Source organism: Colias croceus, chromosome 30 (assembly GCF_905220415.1).
Source record: "Colias croceus chromosome 30, ilColCroc2.1".
Taxonomy (NCBI): domain Eukaryota; kingdom Metazoa; phylum Arthropoda; class Insecta; order Lepidoptera; family Pieridae; genus Colias; species Colias croceus.
This window is the reverse complement of record NC_059566.1, coordinates 4,732,289-4,750,885: the sequence shown is the minus strand read 5'-3', so window position 1 is coordinate 4,750,885 and position 18,597 is coordinate 4,732,289. Positions and strand designations below refer to the sequence as shown.

The window sequence follows — 18,597 nt, the reverse complement described above, 5'->3', positions numbered from 1 at the left end:
ATCATTTATTATTATACTTTTACGTACGCTAAATCTGTAATAGCCTTGTCCATACTTATTGTAAACAGTAAATAGGACTTTTTACAATTTAAATAGGTAGTTATTACAAAAATAAACTTTCATATTCCTTAACACAGCTTAATTGTTTTATCCCAGTTCAACTACACTTTAAATCTATAGTTTCTTATAACTAAAATGTAACCTTCGATTTAAAATCAAAATATTACTACGCGAAGTGACAAGGGCACCAAAATGTTGCAACTGAGGCCGTGGCCATGTTCTGAGGCAAACTGGTATGTGTAGTGATGTGTGGTGTCGATAATTTATCGATATATAGATGAATTAATTAAGAAATAGAAAGTAAAATTTATAAAACTGTATCGAGAGATTCTGAAATAGAATTGTCGACGTTTTTTGTATATGTATATTGATTGTTAGTACCTACATGAAATTAAAAATAATAATTTATGCATTAATAATATTAACTTTTGTGTGTAATTAATACCTAAGTAACTATCTATTCAATTGAAATAGATTATTAAATCTGTTTTAATTTTTATTTTCTAAAGTATTGGTGAATTTCATAGTAACAATAATAAATAAACCAATACAGAGTGTATAGTTAAAGGATGGTAGACGGAAGAAGATTTTATAGAGTAATATGTCTACGAGCAAATAGTGTAAGTACTTATAATAATATTTTAATCTAACACATGCCTGTGAGTTGTACAGAAAACATCGTTATCGATATCTCTTAACGCCCATCACTAAACTACACGCATATGTCGATAAACTATCACATAATGCAGTTTAATCGATGCTTCTAAATCGAGTGCTAGTATAATAATTGTGTTGTATTAATAAAAAGGTGAGTTTTTTTAATATTATAAACGCGAAAGTGTGTGAGGATGTATGTAACCCATCGACGCAAAAATGGCTGAACAGATTTTAATGAAATTTCATACAAAGATAGATTAAAGTCTGTTTTAGTGTATAGCCTACTGTATAATATCTTGGTATCACTTGAACTAAGCCGCGGGTTGAAGCTACTCATAAATTTAAGTAGAAAACTGAGGTAGAAAAGATGTAAAATTAACTTTCAAAAGAGAAAAGTTCATCAAAATTGGTTGACCTAGTAAAAACCACAATATATTCGTCGTTCGTCGTGTTGTTAACATTAGTGTTATTCTACCACGATAAATAAGTAAATCCTACTAATATTATAAATGCGAAAGTTTGTGTGGATGTGTGTGTGTTTGTTACTCTTTCACGCGAATGCTACTGAACCGATTATAATGAAATTTAGCACACATATAGCTTTCCGCCCGCGTCTTCGCCCGCGCAGTCAAACAAAAACCCGCATAGTTCCCGTTCCCGTGGGATTTCAGGCATAAAACCTATCCTATGTGTTAATCCAAATTCCAAGTTACCCTCTATGTGTGCTAAATTTCATTATAATCGGTTCGATAGTATTTGCGTGAAAGAGTACAAACACATACACAAATCCTCACAAACTTTCGCAATTATAATATTATAAGTAGGATTTCAACAAATGACTTAATCTTTTATGATGATGTTTTGTAAGCTAAATGATTTATAGTATAGAGGGAACCTTGACCCACTTTAAACGGTCAGATTTAATTCAAACTTTGTATTCTTATCAAGGATCGGTGACAATACAATAATTTCATGAATTTATCATAAGATAAATTTTTCATGAAATTATTGCCGCGATGGACCCTAGCTTTCCACCCGCGGCATCGCCCGCGCAGTTAAAAAAAAAAGACGGGTTGCACTCCGGGAGTGCCGGCAGAAGTGAAATTTGATTATTAACGTTCAGCATGTTTGATATTTTGGAATGGTATCCGTCTTACGCATGGAATATAAGGGCTAAAAAAAATCCGTCTTACGCTTTTTCGATCAGGCCACGTGTCCTGACGCGAGTTTAAGATTTTATACCCAACGCCGCTAAAGAAGTTTTCACTTCAAAAACCCGCATGGTTCCCGTTCCCGTGGGATTCCGGGATAAAATCTATTCTATGTCCTTTCTCGGGTATCAAAATATCTCTATACCTCATGCAAATTGGTTCAGTAGTTAAGGCGTGATTGAGTAACAGACAGACAGAGTTACTTTCGCATTTAAGTATGGATAGTGCGTGTTTTTTTTAACAATAATTATTTATTTTTATTTCAGAATGGATTCCTTTGATGGTGAGCTCAGAGCCGGGGTGCGACTAATTGTTGTAAGTGTCTATACTAATATTATAAAGTTGAAGAGTTTGTTCGTTTGAACGCACTAATCTCAGGAACTACTGATAGCCCATTTATCGACGATGGTTATAGGCTATATATCATCGCCCTAAGACCAACAGGAGCGGAGCAATATTGCGGGTGAAACCGCGCGGCACAGCTAGTAATAAATTAAATAAAATCAATAAATAAACAAACTATATCAACTTTTTATAGAACCAAATAGTTATTTTCATGAAATAAACACGTAAAATATTATTTTTTTCAGTTAAACCTTCCAGAAGATGAGGGTGAAGGCCTAGGCTTTCGTTTGACAAGAACACTATGGGATCCTTATCCTTGGGTAAGAAAAAAAAAAACAATAAAATAAACTATTGAAGATGTATAATTTGGCGCCAAAATCCGCCATATTGAACATAATTTTTCTAGAGAAATAATATTATGTAAATATTTTATTTTAGTAGACATCATGACATCATATTTTATTTTATCTTAATAAATTATTTTTGTTTCCCTTAGACTAAAAATTATTTCATCTAAAATAATTATACCATTGTCTGCTGTACATTCCACTGATATTCTTTCTCTTGACCTATTGCATTTAAGCAAAATGGCGGGAAATATTAAAATAATGATTTTAAAATGGGAGTCAAGTGTATTTCATCCAAATCTCTTCCTCATCGAAGTATGCGAAGTACATATTATATTATGTATAGGATAGGGTAATAAACCTCAAAAACTTTCGTATTCAAAATATTATTATCTTTTTAGGTCCATGACGTCACATCCGGTTCTCGAGCCGATTCTGCCGGATTGACAACCGGAGATTGTCTCTTGCAAGCCGATGGGAAGGATCTGTTGGGGTTGCCAGTAAGTATTTTATAAATTCCCTATATTTTGAGCAATTAAGATTTTGTGCACATTCGATTACTTCTTCAATATATGATTGCTTGTGTTAATCTAGTAACTATTAAGTAATTTGCATAATAAATTACGTTCTCGATAGTCACGGTTAATTCATAATATAGATATGTTAAAATTTGTAATTTATAATAATTGCTATCGCAAACAATCTCTGTTATAAAAATATGTTGCTATTGTTTGAGCAATTGTATATCATGAACTCATGATTAGAAAAAAAATTATAAATCGAGTAAGGCTTTAAGCTATGTTATATCAAACTACGGCAAATAGGAGTATCAACTATCAACGTTATAAATTAAATTCACGCGAAAAAGCTACGTCTCATCGATTCCTACTTACGAAGATTCAAACACATTTTCTTAATAATTTCAGGTTGGACAAGTAGCAGGCTTGATTAGAGGCAATGGTGCGAGTCATGGTGTGTCTCTACTGGTTTGGAACTGTGGTGTTGACCCTAAAGATGATCCTGAGGTAAAATATATGTAATTTAAATATTTTCAGAAAACATTATCAAATCAATCAAATCAAATCATTTATTCATCATCATAAATACAATTAAATACTTAATTAATTAATCCTATAAAAAATTATACAAGGATATTATAATAGAACCTGTTGATTAAGATATGAACTGCAGGCCTACACTAAGACAGCTTGTATCGTAGGCCTGCAACCCTTCCTAATTACAAATAAGGTAAGTACTCATTATATTATAATATTTATTAAACATTATCTGTTATTATCAATTAAAATTACTTATACATAAAAATTATATTAAGATTAAATTTACATTTTTATTTATTAATTTATTATAAACTAAATGAAATCTGCGCCTATATTAACGCCTTTATTTATAAGTGTTAACTATGTGTGAATGTGTGTGTGTGTGTGTGTGTGTGTATGCGTGCGTGCATGTGTGTGTGTATGCGTGCGTGCATGTGTGTGTGTGTGTATGTGTGTATGCGATTTGTGACAAGACTGATAAAATAAAATAAAATGGTTCAGACTATAACTTTAAGCATTTGCATTATCTGTCAAAATCACAAATAGTATAAAACAAAGTTGTTTTCTCTGTCCCTTCTCTGTGCCATGCAGTTTTTTTTTAAGATAGAGTGATTCAGAGTAATGTTTTAGTATACAATGTATTAGGATTAAGACAAAGCGTTGCTATGGCAGAGATAACTACATAATAATAGTAATATCACCGCCAATTGTGAGTATTTCTTATATTACTACTAAATATTTCTTATATTATAAGTTTAATAAATAAATCATTCCCCAGTTACTATGGAGTGCGGGTGGCGGTTCCCGCGGGGAGAAATCTCGTCGTGCTCTAGCTGGTGTCGTTAAAGCGCTATCCTGTTGCGTGTGTGCGGCTACAGCTGTTAATGCGCTTAATTGTGCCAGATCACATTTGTATTGTGAAGGTAGGTGATACTGAAAGAAAAAAAGAGTGTGGGTGCTGAGCACACGTGAACAAGTTTAATTTAAAAAAGAAATCAAAAACCCGCTTTCGTGAGATGAATTTATTGCGTTATTGTGTTGACACCGATCCTTGATAAGTGTACAAAAATTTAAATAAATCTGTCCATTTTAAGCGGGTCAAAATTGGCTAAAAGCAGTCGATTCCATTCCAACGTAGTGGTGCAACTAATATAAGCAATTAATGCGTATTCTTTATTTCAGGTTGTTGGACACGTTTAGAGCGGTGTGCATTATGTCGGGAACCTTTGCCGCCAAAAGAGTCGCCATATGCTAAGAATTTAGTTGCGGAACAGGTATAATAAACATAAATACTTTAATATACTAAAAATATATTTAATGCAACTCATGATAAGTATTATAAAATTATTGTTAAATGACGCTTTTGTGCTTATTTGTAACGTTTCACTTTCAAATAAAATATAATAGTTTAATCTAATTTTAACTTTACATTAATTTTATTTTCACAGGTCTTTGAAGCAATAGCAACTGAATACGAAATAAAAGACCCAGCAAAGAAAACTCAAAAAACGTTATCAGCTTATAACACTCCAAACAGATCACCTAACGTATCTCCATCACCTAGACGTAAAGGCCAATATCAACTATCCATGATGAACAGAAATAGATTCCAATCTAGCGAAAAATATTCGTCAGATCCAAATATACGACGTTCCTTACTTATAGACTGTCATAAAGCCAATACAAAACAAAATATGGTAGAAAGTTCTAATACTGGCAATTGTAGCTGTCAATGTCAAAAAGAAAGCGGAAGTGTTGAAAATGTCAGTTGTCAAAAAATGCAAATTAATTGCAACGATGCGAATTGTAAATGTGATGAAAATGTTCCAAGAATAAACACAGACGAAACAGATTGTTGCACTGGGAATGTGTCTTGTAATAATGTTTCAATTCAGCACAAATTAGTTGCTAGATTGCGGCAAGCGTGTTCTTTGGCGGATTTACAAAACTTCGCTATTCAGAGTTGCCATTTATCTAAATCTTTAAGTAATATTAATTCGAATGAACAAAGGTTGGTTGTTTGTCTATTCACTATTATAATATAAAAATAAGTAAATAATTATATTAATACAACTATTTATTAATTCTACAATATATTTTTGTTATAGTGACTGTAACGGACAACAGAGTACCTCAATGGATAATTTAAAGACAAATAATTCTTGTGGTAAGTATTTAAAATACAACAAAAACAAAGTAAATATGAGTGTAGGTCATTGATATTATAAGTAAAAAGGAATAGATAGGTTACCAACACAACATTTGATATTCATACATTGAGTATTGTTACTACGTATAGAGGAGACACCACGAAAAAAATCTGTGTGCCAAGCGCGGCAGCGCGGGGCGGCTAGTGAGTCATAGATTATGCGATGTCATTGACTCACCGCCATAGAGGCGAAACTTTGTAAATATTACTTAAACTTAACTATTACTTATCAATAGACATCGGATTATATGCATTTGCATATTTGCATATGCAAATGCATAAAACTCTCTAATTACGGCGTTAGTGCATATTTTAGCCTTTTTCCCCAATCGTGCATATTTCGTGCATAAATCGTTAAGTAGCGGGAGTTTTGATTGGTCGATTAACCTTTATTAGCCAATCAGAACGCTCAGCGAGTAAACAAACCCTATTTTGGCATGGTAAAATGGCAAAAAATTAAAAAATGGGCTCCATTTTAAGTAAATTTTGAGCCATTCAAAATAGGGCTAGATTACCCTTTTGGGGCCTAAAAAGGTAAAACACGGGTTGAATTCCAAAAAAGGGCTAGATTTAGCCCGGAAAGGTCTAAGGTGGCAACACTGGGCTCGCGGGTGACAAACGTCACAAATTTGCGCTCGAAAATTTGGTAAAAATGCTTAATTGTATATTGGCACAAAAACTATACTCAATTTCAAGAAAATTTCAATGTTTTTGTACAATCTTTGATTTAAATATATAAAAATAATAAAGATTTTTTTGATTTATATGTGCATATTTTAGGCATATCAGTCGTTTTTAGTGCATATTTCGGCCTTTTTTAGTGCATATTTGCATGCATATTTTGGCATTTTGTTAGTGCATATAATCCGATGTCTACTTATCAATTATGATGATAAACATAAGTGATAAATAGTTGCGGAGACAAAAGTTGCTCTTGCGCGCTAGCTCTTAGCCACCATTTTGACGTGCCACTCCCGTAGCGCATCAATCTGTGAGCGCGAAACCTGTCATTTTTTTACATGATATCATAAAATAAGGTTCCTTTAATTTTAAATTGTATCAGTTGAAGACTTTCAATATCTATTCCTCCCTCATAAAATCTGTGTAAAAGGGCATACATATAGGAAAAAAACAGCGTGTGTGCCGAGCACACGTGTCAGAAGTGAAACTTCTTTGGCAAGATTCAAAGATACCAAAATCATCGTTTTACTCCATGACATGACGATATTGCCTTGAAATTTTACTCTCAACGCGTCAAAAGAAGTTCCATTTTAAAAATTAACGTAAAAATAATACATTTATTCTGTTTCAGATACGCCTGTGTATTTACTTTCGCCACCCCCAATTTACGTCTTAGCCTGTGATCACCAATGAAGATGAATAAAATTGCAAACTAAGTTTACTTCTAACTAAACACCTACGACCTGTAAAAATATTTGTGTCGTGTTATCTTGTTCTTATATCTAATAAATATATAACATCTAAGAAGTATTTTTGGCGCTTGAGTCATCAGTACATAGTATAAAACAAAGTCGCTTTCTCTGTCCCTATGTCCCTTTGTATACTTAAATCTTTAAAACTACGCAACGGATTTTAATCAGGTTTTTTTAATGGATAGTGATTCAAGAGGAAGGTTTTAATATATAATTTATTAAGTTTTAGACATAGCGGGCGAAGCCGTGGGCGGAAACCTAGTATTATTTAAAATATATTATGTTTACGATGTCCACAAAGTTAAGAATTTTGCATTTGCTAATAATTATTGGGATATAATGCTTTTACAATAATTGTATTAATTATTAATAATTAAAAAAGGGATTTTTTCGTGTATATATTTGATTACATTGAACAATTATAATTGATTTATTTCAGTTTGATGCTAACAATAACTATTAATTATTACTAAAATCAGTACAATATACTACGATTTTAATATAATGTTAAGTGATATTAGTGACTGTTATTTAATTAAATGATATTTTATTACAGACTATGTACTTTTTTTACGGTTACTTTTTTTTTGTACACAACCTTTTAAATTTTAAATTACGATACGAATTACGAACAAGGCCGATACGAACCCTAAACGAACACTATTAATTACGATTATTCACAGCGATTATTGTATTTTTAAATAAATAAATAAATATTTTTTTAAGTATGGCAATAGTACTGACATATCTAATTTCCGGTGAGCCTTTTTGGTCTGTGTCGTCATCTCACTTTGCATACATTCGAAAAAAACTCAGAAATATCGATTTTAAAATCGATTTGCTATAATTGTTACGACGTAATATTTTTAAAAGTATTATCAAAATTTAGCAACAGAAGTAAATTTAGAGCATTTTTTGATATATTATTTTCACAGTGAAATATTTTATAACAATTAGAAAACATGTTTCTTCAAAACAGAAGTTTTGGATTTATGACGATATAAAGTTGTAATTGAGCTTGTAACAATAACACAATAACACGAATAATCGATTTTAATAAGCACAAATAACTAAATTAGAGTACATTTATAGTTACGATTATTAGATAATTATCTAATATGCGGGTTCAAACTCTTAAATCAATAGGTTAATAACCATTATATTATTTTTATTTTTATTATGTATCAAAGGTAAATTAATTTGTTTTAAATAATAAAGTAATATAAAAATGACATTTCAATAATCGATTCAAAATCGATTCATATACAGATACTGGTAACATACACAGAGAACAACGCGTCGTCCCACAGATACTGTCATGGCGTCGATGTAGCATAGAAAAATAAAATCATTCTGCTGAGTGCTGATAATCAAAGTCAAGTAATCTGTGGTGTTCGCAATGAGTAATAACACATTTTATTGTTCATTTGTTAGCATACATTATATTATCTGTGAATGCGGAGATACATTTCCCACGGAAGACGCATTGAAGGAACATTTGGAAAAAGATCACACAAATATCGAAAGAAATGAATACAAATGCGATACGGTAAGCTATAAGCGTTATTTGGAAAAGAAATTGCTATTTTGTGTCGTTACCGCCAACTGCCAAAATTTAGTGATGCGTATTTTTTATCAAGTTTACATACCTATTTTAATTGTTACAAGTGCAGTTTTTAACTATTTTCATCGTGCCAAGGTCTATAATTGTATTATCGCTTGGTAGGTAGGTAAGATAAAATTTATTGTCAATTTGGCGGGATAACCTAAAAATTGCTTCTATTTATTTTATCCAAAATGTTGAGCGTGATAACTCATAGGTAACGGTAATTAGTGACGTTAATGAGCTTATTTTCATGAAATTTTTAAGTGTTTAATTAACGATCCTTACTAATAAGTCTTAATAAAGTTGTTAACAACAAGTAAGTATATAATATTTTTTTATTTTGTAAACTACAATAATTACAGGTCAGTAAGGGTCAAATTTTGATCATTTAAATTTTGTCAAAACTTCCTAAGCCACTTCAACTTATTTGTGTATTGTTTTTTTCTCATTTGCATTTTGCTAAACCTGTCACAATAACATAAAATAAATTAGTTTCTTTTAATTAATATCCAATACAGGCAAATTCAACAATTTTGTGTTAAACTTAAACTTTGTTTACAAAGCTAGTACACAATATAAAGAAATTTATATATTTATTGTTTGTTTTTCAGTGCGACAAAGTGTTTTCAACTGAGAAAGCGTGCGTCCTGCACCAGCGAGTGCATGTCGCGCCTCGCGTTAAGCGTGTACGCACGATACAAGAGATACAAGATCGGAAGAAGTATTATAACATGAAGAATATTGTGTGCGAGGTGTGCGGGAAGAGATATGCTGTGAGTATTGAGTAATTTAGTATTATCTATAGAAATAATTGTCTAGTTGATAAGCATAAATTTCAATAACAGCTCAACTATTTCGGCATTTTGGTTTTTGATAGACACAAGAAAAGTTTTGTGTGCCGGGGCAGCTACTACAGATTGAATTATATTAGTTTTTCAAGATTACATTTTATTGGTCTAATGAGAGGAATTTCCATAGTTTCCTTTCACAAAGTTGTATGAATAATATGAATTATACCTGGTAATATTTAGTGACGTAACGATACATGATTTTGCCGATACGATACCGATACCGATATTTGTAGTAAAAAATCGGCGATACCGATACCGATATTGATGGCTTGGTAGAAAAATAAAAAGCGAATTATGCATAAAAGTTACCAACATTTAACACAGACTCAACTGTTATTCGTATTCTTTTAAATAAAAATGCCAAATCAAAAAAACAAGAAAAACATTTATTTTATTATTGTTATTTTTATTTTACAAAGTCAGTTAAACTTTAAGTAGTACACATACAATCAGTAATCAAAGTTTACTATTGGTAGAGTTTTTTCAGAAAACAAAGTGCCCGCGCGCGGGCGACCTCCGGCATCGTTCATTGGGCGCGGTTTTTTTAATTGTTTGATTTCTATTATATCGGTTGTTTTATAATCGGCGATACCGATAATATCGGCCGATATATCGGTATCGTTACATCCCTAGTAATATTATTGGTCTTATAACAAAACGTTATAACTATGATTTTATTCTAAATTTTTAATTCTAACATATAACTGAAGAAAATACCAAGCTTAGATAAGATTTACAAATCATTAAGTTTTTTAAATTCATCTACAACTATTTTTTTTTTATTAAAGTGAAACTTTTATTACATCGTCTCAAACTTTTTGGTCTGTGTAGCGCATGTCGCGTGACGCACGATACGTACGATAATTATCGTACACATACGATAATTTTTAGTTAAATGTCTATAGTGTGAAAAAAAGTTTCACTTTTACCGTGGTTTCATAAAACCACACAACATTTTTTTGTACTTATAAGAGAGTTTCATACAGTAGTTTTAAGTTAATTGTAACAAACAAACAAAACTTTTCCATATTATAATAAAATTTAAATATATTATAGTTAAAAAATGATATTAAATTCTTAATATATTTCAGTCTAACGCAGCGCTACGCTACCATCAAAGGGTGCACACGGGCGAGAGGCCTTACCAGTGTTCGCTCTGCCCTAAGAACTTCACTATGCCACTGTTTTTACAGGTAAATATATATTTGTATGTACATAGAAAATGCTTAATATACAGGGTGTCCCACTGTTGGTATACTAAGCTCAAAGGAGGTTATAGTTTTGCATATGCTGAGTACGTAAAAAAATACTTATAAAATTCCGGATGCATTTTTTTTTTAAATAGATGAAGCCTTAAAACTCTTTGTGTACACCCATAACAAGCAGCCCGCCCAACTTTGCCTCCCGCACGTGAGCTATTGTTTAAGATTATGTTTTCATAGACAATGCTCACATAAGCGAAGCTGTATTTATAAAGGAAGCAAGTTTATTTTTAAAAAGAAATAGAAATACATTTAAAGATTTTTTAAAATACATTTTAATTATCGATTAACTAGCTATCCGTTCGCGGCTTTGCCCGAAAAAATCGCATCTAAATACTTTTTGTAGTTTAAAGATCTAAGCCTACATATATACAGACTCTAGCTCTGCCCCGCGGTTTCTCGCGCATTGCTCCGCTCCTGTTGGTCTTAGCGTGATGATATATAGCCTGTAACCTTCATTGATAAATGGGCTATCTAACACCGAAAGAATTTTTCAAATCGGACCAGTTCAGCTTTATAATATTAGTATAGATTAATACAGGCACAGGATGCGTCTTTGCTTTATACTATGTAGTGATAATACATATTTAACATTTTAATTCTATAGTTTTATGTTTTTTTAGATCCACATGAGAACGCACACAGGCGAGAGGCCCTACCAATGTCCTCACTGTCCGAAGGCCTTTAGTAATAAGGCTGCTCTGTTGAGACATGATCGGGTGAGTTCAAATTCAAATTTGATTTCAAATACAAGTTTAAATTCACAAAAATTAAAAAAATAAATTAAAATTGATTATGATATATAAATAACTAGATTACAACTAAAACCCAATAAATTATATACTAAAACCTTCCTCTTGAATCACTCTATCTATTAAAAAAAACCGCATCAAAATCCGTTGCATAGTTTTAAAGATTTAAGCATACAAAGGGACATAGGGACAGAGAAAGCGACTTTGTTTTATACTATGTAGTGATAAACTAGGCATGTTTGTTTGGGATTTTCGATATTATAAACGCCAAGATACCAAGATACCCTCTATGTGCCAAATTTCATGAAAATTGGTTCAGCTAGTTTTTCCGTGAAGGAGTAACAAAACAACAAATATACAACTTTCGCATTTATAGTTTTTTTTTTAGTAGGATGATGTCATAAAAAAAAGTGAAGTCCCGTGTCCCCGTAGTGGGGTAAGGGGCAGATGCATTATGCATACATCTGTTTCACTGATCGATTTTTCTTTAGGTACAAGTAGGTGATCAGCATTCTGTGTCCTGCCAGACCGAGACATTTTTTTTTCTTCGTCTCCACCGGGAATCAAACCCAGGACCCCTCGGCGCTACGCTCACGCGTCAACCACTGTACCAAGGAGGCGGTCATAATTAACAAATATTGAATATTACAGGTACACACCGGTATAAAACCGTACCAATGTCCGCAGTGTGGCAAAACGTTCACACAGTCGAATTCTATGAAACTCCACGTGAAAACTGTACATTTGAAAATGCCAGCACCGTACAAGAGCAAGAATAGGAAGAATAAGGAGGCTATCCGTAGAGGTGAGTTTAATTTTAATATTAATATAGAACGGTTTTAAAACACGACTGGCCGGTTGGCTTGGTTGGTAGTGGCCCTGCCTTCCAAGCCAGAGGTCGTGGGTTCGATTCCCACCCGGGGCAAATATTTGTGTGATGAACATAGATGTTTGCTCTGTGTCTGGCTGTTAATTATCTATATAAGTATTTATTTAAAATTATATATGTATGTTTATCAGCCATCTGGTTTCCATAACACAAGCGAAAAGCTTATTATGGGATCCGATCGTGACGTGTGTGAAAATTGTCCCGAAATATTTGTTATTTATTCGTCCCTATGATATCATGACATGAGGAATAAACCGCGTTTAAAATCCATTAAACTCAAGCTCACACATTTATTTATTCAATACTAGCTTTCCGCTCGCGGCTTCGCCCGCGTTTTCAAAGAAAAACCCGCTTAGTTCCCGTTCCCGTGGGATTTCCGGGATAAAACCTATCCTATGTGTTAATCCAAGTTACCCTCTACATATACGTGTGCTAAATTTCATTGTCATCGGTTCAGTTGTATTTGCGTGAAAGAGTAACAAACATACACGCACAAAAAGATCTTCACAAACTTTCGCATTTATAATATTAGCAGGATTGGTCATCTATAAAATGTCATTCTAAGTTATTTAATATGTATAAAGTTAAGTTTATCCAGTTTCTCCAGAATTAAAAAAAAGTGTGCGCGTACTAATGTACACACGTAAGAAGTGAACTTTACAGAAATACGTCAGATCACGCGTGGTAGGAAAAAGAATAAGAAAAAGATGGCGCTTAACGGAAAAATGTCACGCCTAACGAAAAAATGTTACACTAACTTTTTTCCAACCCCGATAAACAAGTTTCACTTCAAAAATAGGCCCTTACATAGATAAATGTACAATTTCCACGCTTTAAAATTATTTCCCCATACAGGTATGAACGTTGAAGTGAAAATCGAATCGGCAATGTACCAACCGCCGATCAAGACGGAACTTGAAGTTTACGAAGAAGACGGTACGATATACGAAACAGCTGGTGTAGAAGAGATATACGAGGAGGTATGTTTGAGTTCCAACTCAAACTCAGATGTGCACTTTCAAGTAAATATATTGTTTTTAATGTAATTTTGGACGGCTTATAGACTTGCTTGAAGATTTTTGACATGGATCTATATTTCATATTATGCTAGTTTTCTGGCTGTGACTTCGCTAGCGTTTTCAAAGAAAAACCCGCATAGTTCTTAGGATTTCCAGGATAAAACCTATCCTATGTGTTAATCCAAGTTACCCTCTATATGTGTGCTAAATTTCATTGCAATCGGTTCAGTAGTATTTGCGTGAAAGGGTAACAAACACACACATACACATCCATCCTCACAAACATTCGCATTTATAATATTAGTAGTATACTTATATAGTACTAGCGGTCCGCCCCGGCTTCGCCCGTGGTACATATTTCGCAATAAAAAGTAGCCTATGTTCTTTCTCAGGGTCTAAAGATTGTCTGTGCCAAATTTAATCAAAATCGGTCCAGTAGTTTATGAGCCTATTTGTAACAATCATACAAACAAACAAAGTTTTCCTCTTTATAATATTAGTGTAGATAGATTAAAGCCAGTTTAATATTATGTTATTAAATATTTCCACAACTTTCAGGTACCCATCTTATCTGCCGGTGAATTTTACGAGCAAGTGAAAGTGGAGGGCGATGAAATACTAATGTATGAGCAGGAAGTCGAAGAACCAGAGGTTTTGTACGAAGAAGTGTACGAAATTGAGCAAGTGTAGTGTTCAAAGTGTAGTGTGTAGTGCTAAAAGTGACCTGAAGTGGTCAGGGATGAAGTGGGTCGGTCAAAGTGTTGCTATGAGTATGGATACTATGGTCAAAGTGGTAGTTTAAGTGCTTTTTCTTTGGTCAAAGTCGTAAGCACTTATTCTCTGATTTAATTATTGGTATAATGGCTGATACTTTGGTCAAAGTGTTGGTAAAGTATCAATGATTTGGTCAAAGTGTCAGTATATTGTTAATTTGACCATTGTATACTCGTATCAGGATCATGTTTTTATCGAATATGCTGAATTGGTCAAACTTTTGGTGATAATGCTTATTGTATTAATATCAACGGCTTGGTATATTGGAATGTTGTTACTTTGACCACTATGTTATAAAATTCTTATGTATAAACTATAAACTAAAGTGTATAATAAAGCTGATAGTATGGTCAAATCTATAGTGAAAGTATTTTATAATGATTTGATGATAATTTTGATGGTAAAATACAGAATTTGGTCAAAGTATTGGTAAAAATGGTATTGGTCAAAGTTAAATTTTTATAAATGTGATGAATTTATTTTGTATGGTGAGTGAGAGATCCAAAGCCAATATAATATTATGTATCCCAAATTAGTTTTTTTAACCGACTTCAAAAAAAAGGAGGTTATCAATTCGGCCGGTATGTATATTTTTTTTTATGTACACTGATTACTCAGAGGTTTCTGAACCGATTTACGTGATTCTTTTTTTGTTCGATGCGGGATGGTGTCGAATTGGTCCCATTAAAATTTTATTCGGATAGGCCCAGTAGTTTTTATTTTATGAGCATTTTTGTCTGAATTTGTAAATGTTGCAAGTGCAAGTTTGAAGTCGGTTGTTTTTAACGCAGATATCACTTGTTTTAAGTTGAATTAATTATTAATTTATGGTTATATTACATAATTAGTTTTTGTAATTCCATCAAATCTAATGTTTACCAAATTTGCCTGACCCGATAATTATATGATCTATCGTCTAGTTAAAATACATCGATTTTTTCGCATCATTTTAATATATTAAAAATAAAATCCTATATTTAAAAAAGCCTTATAATATTATTAGGGATGCGCCGAATACCGAATACATATTCGGTATTCGGCATATTCGGCATCTTTTTCACTATTCGTATTCGGCCGAATTATTCGGTTTAGGTGCCGAATATATTCGGTATGAGTATTTCTTCTTTCTTGGCTATAGAACTAAATAAATAATTTCATATTATGAATGATTTATGTCATACTATACACAAGTCAAAGAAATCCTATGAAGAATGTTTGAACCTAAGGTATACAGGGTGTAATCGTTAAGTGTACACAGGCGATTATTCCGTAACTATAACAGATATCAAAAAACCTTAAACTGATATTGAAAGTACTATACCTAATGAGTAAAATGACAATAATAATTTTTTAAAAATAAAACGAGAAATATCCAAAAATGTTACATGAAACGCTCCCATACATTGTGCCATACAATGTTCGAGACGACATCCTCGATTTGGAATACCATTGTATTCCACATCGAGCTCTATTTACAGTCTCTAAATGAACTTTCATTAAAATTTGCGAAATAATTATAGCACAAAATCAAATAACAAAGCAAAACCTTTCATATTAAATGTTTGAAATAGTCATATTTCATACTAAATGTATGGGAGCGTTTCATGTAACATTTTTGGATATTTCTCGTTTTATTTTTAAAAAGTTATTATTGTCATTTTACTCATTAGGTATAGTACTTTCAATATGAGTTAAAAGTTTTTTGATATCTGTAATAGTTATGGAATAATCGCCTGTGCACACTGAACGATTACACCCTGTATAAAATAAAACGATCATTACATTTCAAACCAACGTTTATTTTGTAAATTTACATCAACATAATTTAATCATGTTTATTATTAGAACTTAGTCAGTATTTAATATTTATAATACTTTAAATCCTGAAGTCTGAAGACAATGCTTTTAGTCCCAATAGAAAATGACATTACGTCCGCTCATATTGCAAACACTAACTTAAAGTAAAAATATAAAATTTTTAAACAATTTAAAAATTTTAATATTTTGTGCGAAGTTTCAACACAACTGAGACGGCACGGAGTGCGCGGGCGATATACGCGGGTGGCGGGCGGTGAGGTAAGGCTCGCTCGCCACCGAGCCGGCAGCTACTTGCGACCCGTTAGAACCGGTTTACGCATCAAAACACGTCAAAACATTGAACCGAATAATTCGGCCGAATATTCGGTTCGGTAAGGTTCTAACCGAATAGTATTCGGTATTCGGTTATTCGGTGAAACCACTATTCGGCGCATCTCTAAATATTATGTATATTATAGTTGGGATAACAATAAATATGTTTAATTTTTGTGATTTGTTGGTAAATATATTATTTTGTATGGACTTACTGTCCTGAGGCTTTAAAACTGGATTTAAACCCAAAAAATATTTGAAAAAACTGTTGTTAGTTTTTAAAATCACAATGTGTAATATAACTAAGTGTATAATATAGATAAATAAATGAACAGAATGGATATAATATTGTTTTATTTTTACCTATTAATGAAAACAAACTTAAGTTTTTCGTAATAAGTTGCTTATGTTACTAGTTTATCTAACATGAAAACAGTCTGGTAGTACAATTTTTATTAAAATCGATACAGCTGTTTTGTTGGTACCAATCATACACAGTTTGCGGACGATTCCGACGGCAAAAGCAAGTATTTCAATATCATCTCCTATGTTAATATAAATAAGCTACATCATTCAAACTCGAACATTCATTTATTCAATTAGACTTCTTCGAGAATCACTTTTGAAACGTCATTACATAGTTTTAACAGTTACCACCGATTCGGAAAGCAGTATCTATGGAGAAGAACCGGCAAGAAACTCCATAGTTGCTCTTTCATGTCAATATTACATTTTAATTTTACAAATATAATAATAATAATATAACTGTTCTGCGGTTTTTACGCAACAACATTTCATGGATTTTCATCTTTTATAATATACTAGATTTCCGCCCGCGGCTTCGCCCGCGTTTGCAAAGGAAAACCCGCATAGTTCCCGTTCCCGTGGGATTTCCGGGATAAAAACTATCCTATGTGTTAATCCAAGTTACCCTCTATATGTGTGCTAAATGTCATTGTAATCGGTTCAGTAGTTTTTACGTGAAAGAGTAACAAACATCCATACATCCATACCTACTTACAAACTTTCGCCTTTATAATATATACCTATTAAGAATAAAGATATTCTCCCTGAATTACATAGTTTTTTTTTATAATATTTAAATTTTACATTATTGCAAAGAAAAAGTCAAATTTCAGAGGTTTGCGCGTGAAAGAGCAACCTATATAAATCCATAACACAAACTTTCGTATTTTTATTAAGTTTTCGTTGCACCATAGTTTAGTAATTATGTCAAATTTAACAGTAGGTAACGGTAACTTCAGTGACAGCGAAATGGATTGCACCAGCGTATTTTTTAGCATAGTTAACATTACAAAGTCTCAAATCAAATATCATCTCATTTTGTATTTGACGCTTTCACAGTTATAATTATAACGTTAACAATAGCTTTAACCGGCGAAATACGAGCGGTTTATATAGTTATTATTAAAATTATGAGGTTCTCTATAAAATTGTCAAGTGGTGCAACTCATATTTTCCCTAATCGATACCTACTTAACATGTTGGTTATTGCTAAAGTAACATGGTACAACCCAGCTAATAGCAGAAAGACTAGTTGACAATAACAAATAAAACAACCGATTTGACAAAAATCGTTGAAAAAAAGATTCAATTGTAACCAAAAATTTTATGTCCGCATGCACCGAACACTGCAAATATTTTGTTTGCAAGTCAAAAAACGACTGGTCGGATTTGTATTAATCATTAAAATTATTAACCAAAATAATTCTAATCCTCTATTTCAATGCACATGGTCTCTTCAAATCTCTCAAAATATAGCATACTAGCTGCTCCGCGCGGTTTGACCCCCGTGGCTCCGCTGTTGTTGGTCGTAGTGTGATGATATAATATATAAGCCTATAGCCTTCCTCGATAAATGAGCTATCTAACAACGAAATAATTTTTCAAATCGGACCAGTAGTTCCCGAGATTAGCGCGTTCAAACAAACAAACTCTTCAGCTTTATAATATTAGCATAGATTACTGTTGGA

General features: G+C 32.5%; 2 protein-coding genes across 3 annotated transcripts; both read left to right on the top strand.

The window, feature by feature from the left end:
* The first annotated feature begins 795 nt into the window (after positions 1-795).
* LOC123704626 lies at positions 796-7,268 on the top strand. The gene is made up of 10 exons (XM_045653022.1): positions 796-868; positions 2,195-2,243; positions 2,519-2,593; positions 3,022-3,120; positions 3,547-3,645; positions 4,457-4,601; positions 4,861-4,952; positions 5,127-5,689; positions 5,787-5,845; positions 7,200-7,268. The coding sequence occupies exons 2-10, from the start codon at positions 2,196-2,198 to the stop codon at positions 7,259-7,261; spliced, it is 1,242 nt and encodes a 413-aa protein (XP_045508978.1). The 5' UTR covers positions 796-868; position 2,195; the 3' UTR covers positions 7,262-7,268.
* Positions 7,269-8,631: 1,363 nt separating this feature from the next.
* LOC123704629 (zinc finger protein 211-like) lies at positions 8,632-15,080 on the top strand. Of its 2 annotated transcripts, none has more exons than XM_045653026.1 (7): positions 8,632-8,869; positions 9,538-9,699; positions 10,869-10,970; positions 11,663-11,758; positions 12,443-12,596; positions 13,536-13,660; positions 14,258-15,080. In XM_045653026.1, the coding sequence occupies exons 1-7, from the start codon at positions 8,720-8,722 to the stop codon at positions 14,387-14,389; spliced, it is 921 nt and encodes a 306-aa protein (XP_045508982.1). In that variant the 5' UTR covers positions 8,632-8,719; the 3' UTR covers positions 14,390-15,080. The 2 variants fall into 2 exon arrangements, with proteins under 2 accessions (XP_045508982.1, XP_045508981.1); XM_045653025.1 differs by having other exon boundaries at positions 13,536-13,702.
* The last annotated feature ends 3,517 nt before the right edge of the window (positions 15,081-18,597 follow it).